This window comes from Hippocampus zosterae, chromosome 7 (assembly GCF_025434085.1).
Source record: "Hippocampus zosterae strain Florida chromosome 7, ASM2543408v3, whole genome shotgun sequence".
In the NCBI taxonomy this organism is placed as follows: domain Eukaryota; kingdom Metazoa; phylum Chordata; class Actinopteri; order Syngnathiformes; family Syngnathidae; genus Hippocampus; species Hippocampus zosterae.
The window spans coordinates 22,977,715-22,993,373 of NC_067457.1; the positions used below are offsets into that span (position 1 = coordinate 22,977,715).

Below are 15,659 nucleotides of genomic sequence, written 5' to 3' on the forward strand. Positions count from 1 at the left end.
GCAGAGGGGGGGTAGGGGGGTATAAAAAGAGGAGCAACAAAAGGGGGGGGGGGGGGGCGGCGGCGCGAATGAGCGGATGCACGCACGCCCAGCAGCGGGGATGGATGGAGGGAGGCCGGGCGAGATCGCACTATTGGCCCCGGGGAGACGCTCGGCTACTCGGCTTTACTTCCACATCATCAGCCACCACAAATACAAAATGCCCGGTAGAACACTTGAAGGTTGATATATCAAAAGTGTTGATAAAAAGTTGCACTGCAACAAGAACTCATCATTGGTGTTGTCACTAAAATTATATATATCTATATATAATTTCATATTGTGTATAAAATTAGTCGTACACGGGCATGTACTACATTTACCAAATCGCAGCAGCCTACTAGTTACCAACTCTTCTCAAATGTCTTTCTAAACACATCAAAGATTACAACAACAAAAAAAGTAGTGTGTGTGCGTTTAAGTTATACAGCTCCATCTGTTGCGCACATGGATGAACACACGCAAGCATACAGATTCAAATAAAAGCACAACAAGTTGGGATGCATTTACCAGTTTGTCCGCCATTTGTTGCCGGTCGATGCTATCTGTCGTTTCTGGCTACGTTGCGTTTATATTTATACTGTATGTTTAATTAAACAATCTTTAGGGTATTTTTTTTTCCAACAGCTGCATCAAATATTCAAAACGCCTTAATGACACTCAAATTGGATCAGTCGTTTAAAGTTGGTCAACATGACACGTTATAGCGGACACAGAATATTCGATTCACACTCCGCCAGATCCAGATTAAATTTAGTTTGATAATTATTGCAATTAACTTGAAGAGGGTCGCAGGGAGTTGCTGGAGCCTATACCAGATGATTTTAGGGTGACTACACCCTGAACTGGTCGCCAGCCAGTTGCAGGGCACACATAGAGACAATCGACTTCCACATCATCGGTTCCCACGCTGCCCGCACACAAGTCAGGCGAGTGTACCACTACACTATCAGCGGGTTTCAAACAGGATCATACCTGGATTGAGTTTAGAAACTTGAATCACAAAAAAAAAAAAAAAAAAAAAAAATGATCCGGACATCACAGTTTACAGCCTGCACCGACATAGCGAAATGGCTTTCAAACTGGACCAGATCTGACTTAAACTCGTGTTCACATTAGTTTGGTTGCTTGTGGAGTACTTCACAAAGTAATAAAGTTAGGATTTGATCTAATTATTTCTTATACCCGGTTCAAGATAGAGATAGCTAACATTTCGAGTCATGGTAAAAAAAAAAAATAAAGAAAAACTGGTAATCTTCTGAAAGTTAATTTGGGGGCGACTGACAAACAAGATCAGACTTTTTTTTTCCTTTACAGAATCCGTGAATTTTATTAAAAAGAACAAAAACATAGCGTTACAAAAAAAAAAATCATTGCTGATGTTCTTACGCACTCACACAATTGCACACGCGCACGTCTGCTACTGAATCTCTCCCATGTACAGTCGTTTATCGCTGCCACCAGAGAGCACTGGGGAGACAAAGAAAGCGCAACATAAGCAAGCCGCTGGAAAAGCAGATAGACTCAATATTTACACATGGAATTGTAGTTCCAATTTATTTCAACAATGCTCACAGCATTTACTAAGTATCGACTTTTTAAGTGGCTTATTGGTTACAATTCTTTTGGGGGGAAAAAATACACATTTATATTTCAGAGAAGGTCATATAGTCCTGAAATTGAAATAGTATTTTCAATGAAAAGTCATATTTCCCCAAAAGTAGCATATTTTCAAAATAAGTTGTCTCTGTAAATCTTTTCTTCCAAAAACTGCACATTTGACCACAGTTCTATTTACAAATAGGTACTATTTTCTCCCCCCAAAAATAATTTTCAAGAGAGGAATTAATACATTTCCAAAAAAATCAAAAACTAAGATTTTTGACAGTCGCGTCCTTTTTCTAAAAGTCACATTTTAGAAAAACTGTTGTACGTTTCTTCTAAAAATGGTATATTCTGAAAAAAAGCTTCATATTAAAAAAAAAATCTCAAAAATGTGATATACTTTCAATTAAAAAGTCCTTTTATTTTAAAGACAGATTTAAAAAAAAAAGTATTTGCAAAAAAATTGCTTAACATTTTCAAACACAGCACAAAAATATTCATAATATGACTTTTCAGCCACAACATTTTGTTGTAATGCCCTACAGAAAAATTCCCAAAGAGCAAGTGTTACCGAATCGCGATCGGACGAGGCTCGACTGTACCCTCAAACGTCGGCGGGCGCAACTGCCAACTTACCGACAGGCTCCTCGGGATGAAAGACCACCTCGTTGACCGAGCCGGCGTGTCCTGGCAGCTTGTAGAGGATGCGGCGTGACGTGGTGTCCCAAATGTACACAAATCTAATACAAAAACGCGCCACTTTTTTGAGTGAATTCCGGCCGCTCTCTTGTCACCATTTCATTTCCCCCGCAGAATTAGTGCTTGAGCGTGTGTGTCACCTGTCAGCTGATCCCGCGGCTATTTTGCTACCGTCAGTGGACCACGAGCACCTCAACAGATTCTTGAAGAAAACATCACTGATTGTTGGATTTTTTTCAAGAAAAAATTAAAAATAAACGACACACACTGCTAGCCGATGACTGACTCTGTGAAAAATACTAAATCCAACGTAGAGAGAACCCTATTGACCTTCGTCGCGCGAATATTAATCAATACCTTTTCAAAGTTGTGTACGTTGCCCTGGAAAATCTTCACACATCTTTCCTTGGGTGCAAAAGGTCGAACGTCCCAAATACGCACTGCGTGCAGAGATATGCGACAGTAAAAAAAAAAACACATGCCTGAAAAGAGAGACAGGGGGAGTCTTTTTTTTTCCATCGCGTAAAAAGATTACCGGTGTTGTCCATAGAGTTTGAGAGAAGGTAAGATCCCTCCGAACTGAGACTGAGTCCGGTCACGGAATCACCGTGGCCGTGCATGTTGTACATCAGCTTGTTCTGTCTCAGGTCCCACACCTGCAACGCACAAATACTCATCTCTTTTTTTTTTTTAAACGGAAACAATGGTTTTGATATTTGGGATGAATGGGTTGATTAATGAAAACGTTTTTTATTTTTATTTTAAACATCGACAACAATTGACAAGCTACGACGGATTCAAGAGCAAGCGTTGTTACCTTGATGTCGTTGTCGATGCCTCCAGACAGAATTTGGTCACTGGTGTCGTTGAAGGTGACAGCGAGGACCTGGTAGGTGTTCTGGAAAGTGTGGATGGCGCCTTTCTTGCGCACGTCCCACAACTGCAACGCAATACGTACAAAAATTCATTATGCGGTGCTACCTCGAAATGCGAGTGACCCCCCCCCCCCCCATTTGAGAGTTTTTCAAAATATGAGCCACAGCTCGGACAATTTTTTTTTGTCTTGAGTTGTGAGCGAAAATTGGAGCGAAAATTCTAACTAACACAGAAAAAAGAGAAAATTGTACGTGTTGACTTCAGCAAACAACATGAATGCAATGTCACAAAATCACAATTTTGCCTTCTGCTAGCTTAATGCTAACAGATATTGAGGAGAAAAAACATACAAGGGACAATGAAACGAGCATCAATATTGCAGTATTTATAATCCTTGAAGCATATTCCAAAATACTTACAAGCACATATTCTATATACACCGTAAAAAAAAAAAAAAAACAAAACAAAAAAAGTCATGGTAACGCAATTTACTGGGCTTAGAAGGGATTGTCTTAATTTGATTTATTACTTAAGCATTATACACTTTGCCCTGGTGGCCAAAATCATAATTCAAAATGGTTTCATTCTTTACATACTATTAAATTTCGGAACTAATGTCTGTTTTGAGAAAGCACAACAATGAGGAGCGATATTTTACATCTTGCTATACACATACAATTTTTTTTTTTGGGGGGGGGGGGTGAGTGGGAGTATACATTCGGCATACGTGACATCATATTCTACGCCGCCTCACCTTGACGGTCCCGTCGTCGCTGCCGGTGCAGACGAGTTGGGGTCCCCTGCGGGCGGGGTAGCAGGTGTTGACGAAGGAGGTGTGGCCCTTCAGCCGCTTGATCCGCTCGCCCGTCTCGCTGTCCCACACGCCCACCGTCTTGTCAGTGCTCGCAGAGAACAGCAGGCTGACCGGGAACAAAATACACGCTACTTTTTCAATTTCATCTGGTGTTTTAGAAACATTTCAACGGTTCTAAGTCATATTTTGGGGTTTGAAAGTACGCTTTTAAATAAGGGCAATTGTTTCAAAGTAGGTGAGTGGAGTGACCTTCCGTCTGTGTTGTAGTGCAGCTCCATCACTGCTCCGCTGTGACCCTTCAGCGTTGCAAAGTTGTCGCAGTCGCCATACACATTCCACATCACTGCAGACACCAACATAGCTCATGTCTTCCTCGCACAGTAACGCCTTCATGCCGTTTGTGTGTGACGGCTTACATATGAGCCTGTCAAAGCCAGACGATGCCAGGGTGGCTCCGTTGGGGTGAAATTTGCAGCAATACACCTCGCCTTCGTGGCCCGACATTAACATGATGGGGGCCTGCAGGCTAGACGACCTCGGGGGCCCCTAGTGGAGTCAAATTACATTAATACATTAGACATATTTACAACTACTAACTGCTCGTTTGCACCACTAGGTTACACTGGTGGGCTATCTTACTCCTAGCCTCCCATACAATGAACAACCGCCGAGACCGTATTTCAAACTGTAGTCCGTGCACAGTTATTAAGTTACAAACATAAATAATGAGCTTAGTCGTCATTTTTATGCGACTCGGAAACTCAAAACAATACCGCGGCCACGAGCTGCTGAGACTGGGCCGCCGCCACCAGCTCCGTCCGGGGTCTTTTCAAGGAAGCAGAAGGCACCACCGCCATGTCGGCCACTCTCTTCTTTGGCTCAATCATGCTTATTTCTTCGACAAAATCGTCCAAAAGTATGAACTTATGTCCCTTTAACTATACAAATACGAATGTATGGCCGCCTTTTCACAGTCATGCATAAGCGGCCAGCTATCCGGAGAGAACAGAGAGAAGTAGTTCCGCGAGTTCGAGTGTTGTGATTGGTCGAGATTTGCAGCCAACGTGATGATTGGCTACACGGCTTGAGGTCGGCGGCATGTAACCGGAAGCGGAAATTAAGTAGTTGAGCGTTCTCTGATTTGTAGAAACAACGGCGGATACGATTACCAATGACGTCGACCTGTGTACAGCAATCAATAGGTCAGCATTGATCTAAACTTGAACAATCAGGAATTGCAATATTAAGAAAATTGCAAAGTAAAATTATAAACGGGTTCATATATACATAGCGAAGCATTTCAAGATTTCCCGCACCTACGATCTCATTGGTCAAAAGACTTGAATAAACCGGAAGTAAGGCTAGCTATCAGTTCTCTGATTGGACGAAATAAATCAAGTGGTATGATGATTGGCTTCTCTGGTTGTTGTCAAATTGTCTTGGCCCGGAAGTGAAACCGAAGTTAGCTGTTGTTAACACAAGGCGTAAGTGTTTCATGTTGATTTTGCACCCGATGTGACCCATGTCGGCCGTGCTTGATGCACTTGACACAATTGTCTATGAACATTTGAGATATGTTCAACTGTATTTAAATCGGACAATTCTCAATTTTAGCTAGTCGAGGCTATCGCGTTGACGTTAGCTTGCGCTGAAGGGGGATTTCTAAATCCAATTTTCTCGAACGATATTATCGATATAGGTAGAAAGTCGAGATGTCCGACAATGAGCCGGAACCCGCGGGACTGGAAGGCCTCCCGCCGCTCTACAGCATTTGCAAGGGAGAAGTGGTCTCCGTGCAGACCTACGGAGCTTTTGTCCGCCTCCCGGGCTACAAAAAGGAAGGTGAGGGAGACGCGGGAAAGTGACGAATGCATGCTTTGAATGGATTCAGTGCAATATATACATTTTTAAAAAATATTTGAGGAAGTGAAGTCCCGAAAGGAGGGTGCAGACTTGTGGAAATGACTCATGCTGCAGTGATGACTGGTGGGACGTTGGAGATTGACCACTTAATTGGAGAGAATGATTTGGAAACAGTTAATGTAGTTGTAATGATGAATGGTTTCAACAAGTGTTAAGGTTTCAAGCCAGGGGTTGGGTTTTACAATGGTTGGCGTTCCAATGCACTTTTGCACAAATTGCAGACTTGCCAGTTGTCAGGAAAGCAAAGCGAGAGCCAAAAATCAAAATCGTCTTTATTGTCATTGTATAGCATGCAGCCACTCTTTAGTGCATTTCGTAATAAAAATAAAATACAATTACGGTTTCATAAATACACAACTCAATAATAATAATAATACATATATAAGCGCCATTCAAAACACTCAAGGACACTTACAATCAAAACAACAACAACACACAACAACAGCAGCAGTAGTATGGACTGAGGCTTATATTGCACGCAGGACACATATTGTTACATGAAATGAAATGGCTCAGATATTGCTCAAGTGAGGTAAGTGAGTTTACGTTTAAAACACAGTAGCTTTGATTATTTTTTGTGACTATTTATATAATATATATAAAAATGAAGACAAAATGGAGTCTCTTCCTTGTTGTTGTTGACAACCTGTATGTACCTTCAGGTCTCGTACACGTGAGTGAGATGTCAGCCACGCGTGTCGAGAGCGCGGCAGAAATTGTCGATGTTGGAGAGAAAGTATGGATTAAAGTCATCGGGAGGGAGGTAATTACACACATGTCCATACACACAATAATGGGATAAGTTCCTGGTACTTTTGGTTCGGATTGTTTTGGTTTGAGGCACTCAAAGTGGCCATTGCAATTCTACCTGGGAACGGTTTCTGTGTACTTTTGGTTTCAAAGACTCAAATCAAAAGGACCCATGTTATTTCCACGTAAAGCTTTTAGTTCTGTGTATATTCAGTTCCAGGACATAAAGAGTCACCCACCATTGCATTTCCAGCAAGGTTTGGGGGACATTTTGTTCTGTGTACTTTCTGTTCCAGGTACTAAAGAGTGCTTCGATTTGAAAGTGCCCATCGTCTCTGTAACTGCATTTTCACTCTAAAGTTCTAGGGACTAAAAGGTCCGTCCTAAAAGCTCCCCATTGTGTGTTTCCAAATTTCCACCTAAAGTTCTGGGAACTTTTAGTTTTGAAGCACATTTCCACCTGAAAAAAAAACACAAAAACTACCACACCTACGGTTCTAGGAGCTTTTTCTCTGGATAATGTACCTGCTGTGCTCAAGCATGATGCGATGACAGTTCTCAAGTGTGGTTTTTTTTTTTTTGCTCGTCAGATAAATGGCGAGAAAATCAAGCTGTCCTTCTCAATGAAAGCCGTCAATCAGGGAACTGGCCGGGACTTGGACCCTAACAACGTTATGGCAGAGTATGTTCATTTTGTTGCGTCTTACCCGGCACGTGTTATGAACATGTCGACGCACGCGTGCGTGCAGGCAGGACGCCAGGCGGCGGAGGCAGTTCCGAGACCACACAGGCAACAGGATCACACTGGAGGCCGTGCTCAATACCACCTGCACGAAATGTGGCTGCAAAGGTGCTCTGAAAAAAAAAAAAGTATTTCCAATTAAGCCACCTTATTATCTAAAGTCGCTCCCGTGTATATATATATTTTTTTAAGGCCACTTCACAAAGGACTGCTTCTCTGCACCCGGTTTGCAGTACGCTCTTGTGCCTGAGGAGGCCGAGGAAGAGCCACAACAGCAGCTGCAGCATCCAACTGCAGCTGCAGCACAAAAAGAGAAAGACAAGAAGAAGAAAAAGAAGGTACAGTAAACCTCTGCGACATCGCAATTTTACTATTCGGGCACTATGATAGGCAGCCGGCAGTGTGATGGAAAATTACCGTAAAAGTACCGCTCTGTCCCAAGCCATCGTCATAAAATGCACACGTGACGCTTTTCTTCTTTCACTCGCCAGGAGAGGAAGATGAAGAAGAGGAAGCGCGAGAGGAAAGGGTCAGACAGTGACGACAACACCAGCGACGGCAGCGAGTGCAAACCCAAGAGGAGATGTCGCGAGCGGGATGATGCCCAGAAGCACAAGAAAAAACACAAGAAGCACAAATCGCATAAGCGCAGCTGAGACGGCTGCTCACGGGCAAAAAAAAATGGCCGCCGCGGCAGTGAGGACGTGTTTACGTTTCAAATTTGGATATTTATCTGATTGTTACGTTTTGTTTTTGTTTGTTCCCTCCCCTCCTTGTCATGTTGCTGACAAGACAAACTTAATGGTTTCAGTTCCTGGAAATTAAACATGCACTCAAGCCAATAGTACCCATTGCAGTTTCATGTTAAGTACTGGTCAGATCCATAGACTCAAAAGTCGCTAGACCTAAGCCCCCCCCAAGACAAATTTTGCTTCAGAGTATTTTTGGGTCCCAATGCTAAAACCAAAAGTCCCGATTCCATGTTCTAATTTAAAAAAAGAAAAAAAATATCTGTAAATTGCGAAAAAAGACAAAACTCACGTGTCCTCCATTTTGTTATCTGGCCCCATGTAACCTGATAACTGTTAGCAAGATGACGGAAGCAACCACCAATGAGTAAAAATCCTCATTGAGTTTTACACTGCTGCGCTTTCTGAACTTTGGTGACAGTCCAACAAGTCTCACACACACACACACACACCCACCCACACACACAGGAAGCAGTAAAGGCGCAAACAGGAAGTGTATAGTATGTCCAATACCCACACTTCCTCCATGTTTTAACACAATGCTCTTTTGAAATGCAACCATTTGAAGGTTATACTTTGCAATGAATCCCAAAAAAATGAACCCCCCAAAAAAGATTTGATTTATCGGCCAAGTATGAAAACACACAAAGAATTTACCTTCCCAGTGACAGTTGATTCTTTCCAGATGTTACACAGTGCTTGCGGCAAGATGTGCTTCAAGATTCCTCGACCGTGGCTTGCAAAAAAAGGCCCGTCGGAACATGTAACAGAAGACTTTTTTCACAGCCTCGTTGTCCTAATCTGTGAGAAAAATCATTAGCATTCGCTCAGCAAAATAGCAAGTTAGCTTTTTTTTTGGTTTTGTTTTTTTGCTCTTTGGGAACTGGGAAACAACCACAGAGGTTGCAATCCAATTCACCAGAATATGAAGAAAACATCACGGGAAGAGATTTTTATGGGTTTTTGTTTTATTTAGCTCTTGTGTTCTTTAGCGTTTTAGCGACTTAAGCCTGGTCTGCTTACAGGCAGGAAGTGGATTTCCCACAATGTCAATTACGGATGAACAATGCATGTGTGAGCGTTTGTGTATAATGCCGTGAAAGGGGGTGTGAAAATCCCACAGTGGTTACAAGGAATATTTTCCTCCATACTGTTGGCCATCTACCAAAAAAAGTGACTTGTAATAAATCCTCCCCAGGTGCTGCATGTTTTTCTTCCTCGCAGCATAGCGTGCAACAATTACAGACAGGCAATAAGTTGTAAATCGTATGCACAATAAAATGTTAAGTGCTTCCCGCTTCGGGATGTGTTTATGGTTCTAATGTGGAAGCAAAAGGTTTTTTTTTTTAAGTTACACACCCTAGCCAGAGCATTTAAAAAATATATATTTGTACACTGCTCCGATATCACTTCATGGGTTAAAAAAAACTGCTAATTAACCCATGCCTGTGTGAAAAAAAATGTATTGTATTATGATGTCGATGCCACATTTCAATTTTTATTAAACATTTTGACATCGTGCTTTTTAAGATCATCATTTTAATTTTTTTTAAACAAATTTAAAAATTAAAAAAGGGCCAGCATGTGCAATTTTAATAATTTTCTTTTCATTTCATCCCTCAAATTGTAGTGCGCTTATAAAGGGACTAAGGGAGGTCAATACATAAAAATAAATACGATTCAAGTTTTGGAATTTCAGATGATTTTTTTTCATTAAAATTGGCATCCTCTATGTAAATATTTTAGAACTAATTCAAAATTTTACCTCAGCTTTTTTTTTCCAAAATAAAGAGGGGGAGGGGAGTATAAATTGGGAATTAAATAGCACCGCTCAGCAAAGTTTTACAATTTCTTTTTTAACCAGATATGCAATGCAAGTAACTTTTTTGGGGGGGCGCAGATTTTGAATCTGCCCTTGTTTTTTTTTTCAACAGAACAAAAGGAACAGGTGGATTTTTTTTCCCCCTGAAACTTCATTGGTATTACAATGCAGTGTAAAAAATATATATTTTTCCACGCCTGGGTACAAACAAACCACAAGAGTGCAGCATATCTACTGTAAGTGTACTTAAAGTGTCTGCAGAGTGTCGGGGCAGTCTGTCTTACCTTAAATTGAGTTGCCGGCGCGCGCTGACCTCATGACGCAGAACAATCACGTGCAAAAACACCTGGAATTTTTTCCCTTCACCTTGCCAGGGCACACGCATACAGTACAGGGCGTAGCGCAGGAGCTGCTCGGTGGTTATTTATAGGATGGAAAGTGCGGTCACACTCTTTGGGATCACTTCAGAGGCCTCCGCCAAATTCCGTTGCGGACACAAGTTGCGCTTGGCCAACTGTGGGCCGCTTTGTTTTGGATGCAAGTGTACAAAACATGATCTTGCGTTCCAATTCACTCATTCAGGACTAGCCAATTCTGGACCAAGTCTGAAAAGACGTTTAAGAACGTCTTTGGGAGTGAATGAGTTGTTTTTTTTTAAAGTGTCAATCTTTTTGTAATTTTTAAAAAACGAAAACTAAATTTGAGCTTCGGCACACGCTTTGGAGATGAATGTTTTTCTACGGCCAGTTTGGACCGGGACAATTTTTTGGGGGGAGGGGCGAGCGACTTACAGATAGTGTCCCCTCCAAAAGTATTGGAACAGCAACGTCAATTCCTTTGTTTTTTGTTGTAAACTCAAGACATTTGGGTTTCAGATCAAAAGATGAATTTGGGACTGGAATTTGGAATTCCAGCTTTTATTTCATGGAGTTTACAAGTCGAGTGTTTTCAACAGAGCTGCTTTTGTTTGAAGCCAAACTTTTGGAGGGGATTTCATGTGTTTTGTTTGACCATCAACTTGGAGAAGCTTGCGTTTTTTTTGGGGGGGCTGTCGACTTGGGAGATGAGTAATTTTTCAGTGAACAGCTGCGACAGTGCTAGAATATAAATCACAGTTTCCACATATTTGGCGTCAGTTCGGGATTCTTTTAATGACTCCCGAATGTTTCAGTTGACAACAACATTTGCAGGTTTTCAAGTGGACTTCATGCAACACATTGGGGGGGAAAAAAACCAACAAAAATTGGGCTACTCCAAAGAAAAACGACAACAGCCCATTGGAATATTTTCAGTGTTTTTACCAGGAGAGGTTCTCAAAAGTGGGGCGGGGGGATGGGCGGGGTTCCACAGGTAGTGTAAATAATACTGACTTCCAATAGATGTAGGAAACGTGAGCTGACTCGTTGAGGTTTTGGGGCTCTGTGGATGCAAGTATGTTTTTTGTTTTGGGGGGGCTGGGGGGGGTCTTCACTCCGCCCTCTCATAGTTGCGTGTGCAAACCACGGTGCCCAACGTCAGCGTCTGTTTCCAAAACAGACACAGCACGATTTAGAAAAAATAATAATAAAAAAACGGACTTGCTTGAGTTTGATTTTGAGGCCACTGACCAGTGTGAGGGCGTTGCCGTTCACTTCACGCACCAGGCTGGTCTCCTTGCCATCCCAGCGCTGGATGTGCACCATCTTGCCATCGTCTATTGTCACCACCGACTACGCACAAGAGTTGAGGAATTAAGGTGGAAGATTCATGCTAGTGCAGAAGTGGTTTTTGCGTTTTACTTTAAAAAGAAAATGACCGTATTTTCCACACTATCAGGCACTTGTGAGTATAAGGCGCACCTTCAATGAATGAATTTTAGAACTGTTTTTATATATAGGGAGCACCGCATTATAAGGCACAGAAGCTGCAATAGTGGCTACGGTTGTGTTATGCATCCACTAGATGGAGCTACGCTCAAGGGAATACAATACAATACAGCTTTATTGATATGGCGCTTTCACGACCGCTGCAGCTGTAACAAAGCGCTTTACAGAACATTGAAAATACCGTATTGGCCTGAATATAAGACGGCCCTGATTATAAGACGACCCCCTCTTTTTCAAGACTCAAGTTTGAAAAAAGACTTTTTCAACACCAAATTAATTTTTATACAGAAAATAATTACAGCACATCTGAAACAAATGATTCTAACAATATATTTGAGAGAGAAAGCACGTTATTTTGCCTCATTCAAATCTTAATATCTGAACATTTAAATATGTAATCTAAAGTGCAATCGCAATCGTAAATGAATGGCTTCTGATTCTTGAAATGTAAATGACATCATAACTTCTCCTCAGCTACAGGCCAAAACGGTACGTCCAAGAAATCTGAATATGGGAGGAAAGCCGAGTACCCAGAAAAGAAAAAAAAAACAGGCACGGGGAGAACATGCTAACTGAAGGGGACGTGCTAACCAGTCGTGCAACGTGTCGCCCATCAATAAATAATGTGAATAATAATCCCAAGTGACGTTTTGAGGCTACACACTGCATTAAAGGGGTCTCGTCAGACCCACCTTGACCTTCCTGCTGTCGGCGGTGGTCTCGTCGAACTCCTCTCCCAACTTGAAGGAGAGCTCCGTGTTCTTAATGTTGCTCTGCGTCTTGACGGTCACCGTGTCGCCCTCCACCGAGATGATGGTGGTGGGCTTGGTCAGGTTCCCCAGCTTGCGGGTGGGGAAGCCCACACCTGCGGAAAAGAGGGAGCCTTTTCGTGAACGTCAGTCATGTAGTGACTTTGTGCGTTGCGTGCAGCATGTTCTCCGGGAAGCCCAAATTGTGCAAGGGGGGTGAAAGGCCGCCGGGTGCCGGGGCGATGGGTGCAGACGAGTCAATTATAAAAATGCCCTGAGGTCAGCGCTTGAAAATAACCTTTAAGAGCCACCCCATGGTGCACCGGGCCCCTTCTCTCACACACACACACACACACGAAACAATGTCACACTGTTATTAGATATTTATGCAGTATTTTGTGTACAATATTTTATTTCTATGTACTGTATATTGTACAATATGTCCACTGTAGTAACCGCTGTCCCTAAAAGGGTTAAAAAAAAAACTTCCTTCCCTAATTTTTATAATCTAGAAAGTTTACCTTCCTTAAACATTTAAATGGGGCACGGACGGCGTTTATTTTAAGAAGTTTGACCAAGTCGCCCACCGCGACGAACACAATGACATCATCGGTCAACACAAGTCTGGCAATGGCGTGCCTAATCAAGTGTCCTGGGATGTCCTATTTGCAATCACGTGTTGCATCCCTCTCCAAGCTCTAAAAGTGCGAGCTCTCTACAATGGTTTCAAATCTAAGTGTGTGACCGCCTCCTGACTATTCTCCCATAGAGGGCCAGGGGGGGGGGGGCATTCAGGGCCCTTTCCACACCACACTCGGGCCATGTGCTCGCTCACCCGCTCCACCCTTCCTCCTCCTCAGTCTTTCCCAACCCTTATTCCATTCTCCATCTTGTATGCCCTTTGAATAAATGCAAAAACACAAACACAATGGTGAGCAGCATGTGCTCACACACACACACACACACACACACACACAGGCGCGCCTCACAAAAAACAGACTCACCCAGTTGCTTCATGTACTCGTCAAAGTTGTCGCTGTTTTTCAGGTTCCATGTGCCCACGAACGCCTCGGCCATGATGGCTGCAGAAAGCTGGAGGAATGAGCGTGTGTGTGTGTGTGAAAACGGGCGTGAAAGAGAGTGTGTGTGTGTGTGTGTGTGTGAGAGAATGAAGGCAGAAGACAGAATGCAGAATGACGAAGGAGGAGGAGGTGGAGGAGGAGGAAGTGGTGCGTTCCTACTGGCTGGGTCGACACCGGCTGTTCGTGATGTCATCAGGCTACGCGAGAGGAGGCTGCCACGGGAGGAGGAAGGGGGTGAGTGGGGGGGTGCTGACTTTTTATCTTGAGGTCACATGACGTGATTGGAGAAACCTTAATTCTGAAGAATTTCTCCACAGGTTTCATCATCGGCACTGTGATGAAAAGAAAGAAAAAAAAGGGGGGGGGGGGTCAGTTGTGCATGTTGAACACTGCAGTATGCTCGGATCAAGACTCAGAAACAGTGGGTGCGCCGTTGTGGGCTGGAAATAGACTTCTCCCGTCCAATCCGAGAGGCATCCCTCCTCTGTATTAGTATCAGGGAGGCTGGAGGCGCAGTACGCCGTTCTTGACATTGAAGGAATAGAAATAGACTCCGCGGGGTCGGTGCAGAACATTGGCAGGTAAACTGCAAGATTTCCCCTTGCAGATGATATAGTCGGCCGTGTATGTGGCACGGGCCATTAGAGAACGCTGAATCATTTATCTGGAGAGTTGAGAGACGTTAATATTACTCCTTCTTCGTTCTGCACTTGTTTGCCCTCTAATAACCTCTACAGGCCGTGTGTGCGCCAGCGTATGTGCACTCACACGTTTGTTTTCACGCCTTGAACATGACAGGCTCACCCAAGTGTGGGAAGTGGTCATTTGGCTGCCCGCCCGCCCTCCCCGGTAAAACCTGATACAAAAACTTGACGCAACATTCAAAGGGCTACGCCTTCTGTGTGCGCGCATGCGTGCCATTATTTCACTCCGGCTTCGCAAGTTCGCAAGCATCCGTCACATTCCGCCAGTTGTCTAAGAAAACAGCACAGAACAGCAGTGGCAAAAGCTTGATCGACCCCCCCCCCCCCCCCCGCCCCCGAAAACACTTTTCCTGATTCATCAGTGCAACACTGGGCCAAGATCCCAGAAAATGAGGGCAATGGAATTTCACATCAGACTTGGACCACATTTGCACAAACCATTTTTCTTTTTAATCCCATTTTTTTCTTTCAAGCAACCCAACTCATACTGATCAGTATCCAATATATGAAACCAAAGATGAGGGCAGGATTTCAGTTGTGGGTCAAAGTTCAAACATTATTATTCAAGTCCAAATCTGGAGGGGGAAAAAGCGCACCATTTCTGCAACAAGTATCGAGAAAAAGTCATTTATTGCCTTATAAATCACCAGTTATCATTCCATTCCATTTTGAGCATTGTTACCTCACACCACATGTTACACACACACCCGCACCCGTGTCCTTCTGCGCGTCCCGCGGCAGCCTATCTGGACTCCGGTATGTGTGTGCGTGTGTGATATCAACAGGTGTGAGATATACATGCAGGGGGAAAAAAAACACGCACACAAATGGGCCACGAGGTGAAAGGTAAAGAATATAAAAGACTGACCAACAAGACTGACCTGTCATAAAATGTGTGTCTGTGGGGGGGAGGGGGCGGGGGATTTTTTTTTATATTTTAATAGCCAGTGGTTGATTATGTGTAAAATGCTACAAACTATCTTGCCAAACCCCATTTAATGTGCAATTTCAGAGGTGCTGCTTTGGCGCACTTGCGCCATCTGTTGGTCAAACGGCAACATTGCAACCAAGTAATTACCGAGGAGATTAAATACGATTACTGTATTTCGAGTTCAAATGTTTACGCAACATCCCTCCCGCCCCCAAAACACTAACATGTTCATATTCTATTTTTTGAAAGAAATATGGTTACATTACGCAGGTCACTTCAATATATTTTCGTATTTATGTTACGGTTGAA

The 15,659-nt window shown here is 43.1% G+C and overlaps 3 protein-coding genes across 3 annotated transcripts; 1 reads left to right on the top strand and 2 right to left on the bottom strand.

Annotated features, from left to right (window-relative positions):
* Positions 1-1,338: 1,338 nt before the first annotated feature.
* Positions 1,339-5,067, bottom strand: snrnp40 (small nuclear ribonucleoprotein 40 (U5)). Its single transcript, XM_052070941.1, has 10 exons — positions 4,807-5,067; positions 4,450-4,579; positions 4,283-4,376; positions 3,974-4,139; positions 3,161-3,283; positions 2,879-2,999; positions 2,701-2,783; positions 2,484-2,545; positions 2,281-2,384; positions 1,339-1,509 (listed from the first exon to the last, which is right to left on the bottom strand). Exons 1-10 carry the CDS (start codon positions 4,918-4,920, stop codon positions 1,460-1,462), a joined length of 1,047 nt encoding a protein of 348 aa, XP_051926901.1. The 5' UTR covers positions 4,921-5,067; the 3' UTR covers positions 1,339-1,459.
* Positions 5,068-5,420: 353 nt separating this feature from the next.
* On the top strand, positions 5,421-8,662 carry zcchc17 (zinc finger, CCHC domain containing 17). Its single transcript, XM_052070942.1, has 7 exons — positions 5,421-5,517; positions 5,733-5,875; positions 6,619-6,719; positions 7,297-7,388; positions 7,456-7,556; positions 7,641-7,786; positions 7,940-8,662. The coding sequence occupies exons 2-7, from the start codon at positions 5,746-5,748 to the stop codon at positions 8,102-8,104; spliced, it is 735 nt and encodes a 244-aa protein (XP_051926902.1). The 5' UTR covers positions 5,421-5,517; positions 5,733-5,745; the 3' UTR covers positions 8,105-8,662.
* A 2,482-nt stretch (positions 8,663-11,144) lies between these two features.
* Positions 11,145-13,824, bottom strand: fabp3 (fatty acid binding protein 3, muscle and heart). The gene is made up of 4 exons (XM_052070944.1): positions 13,638-13,824; positions 12,577-12,749; positions 11,627-11,728; positions 11,145-11,540 (listed from the first exon to the last, which is right to left on the bottom strand). Exons 1-4 carry the CDS (start codon positions 13,708-13,710, stop codon positions 11,487-11,489), a joined length of 402 nt encoding a protein of 133 aa, XP_051926904.1. The 5' UTR covers positions 13,711-13,824; the 3' UTR covers positions 11,145-11,486.
* Positions 13,825-15,659: the final 1,835 nt, after the last annotated feature.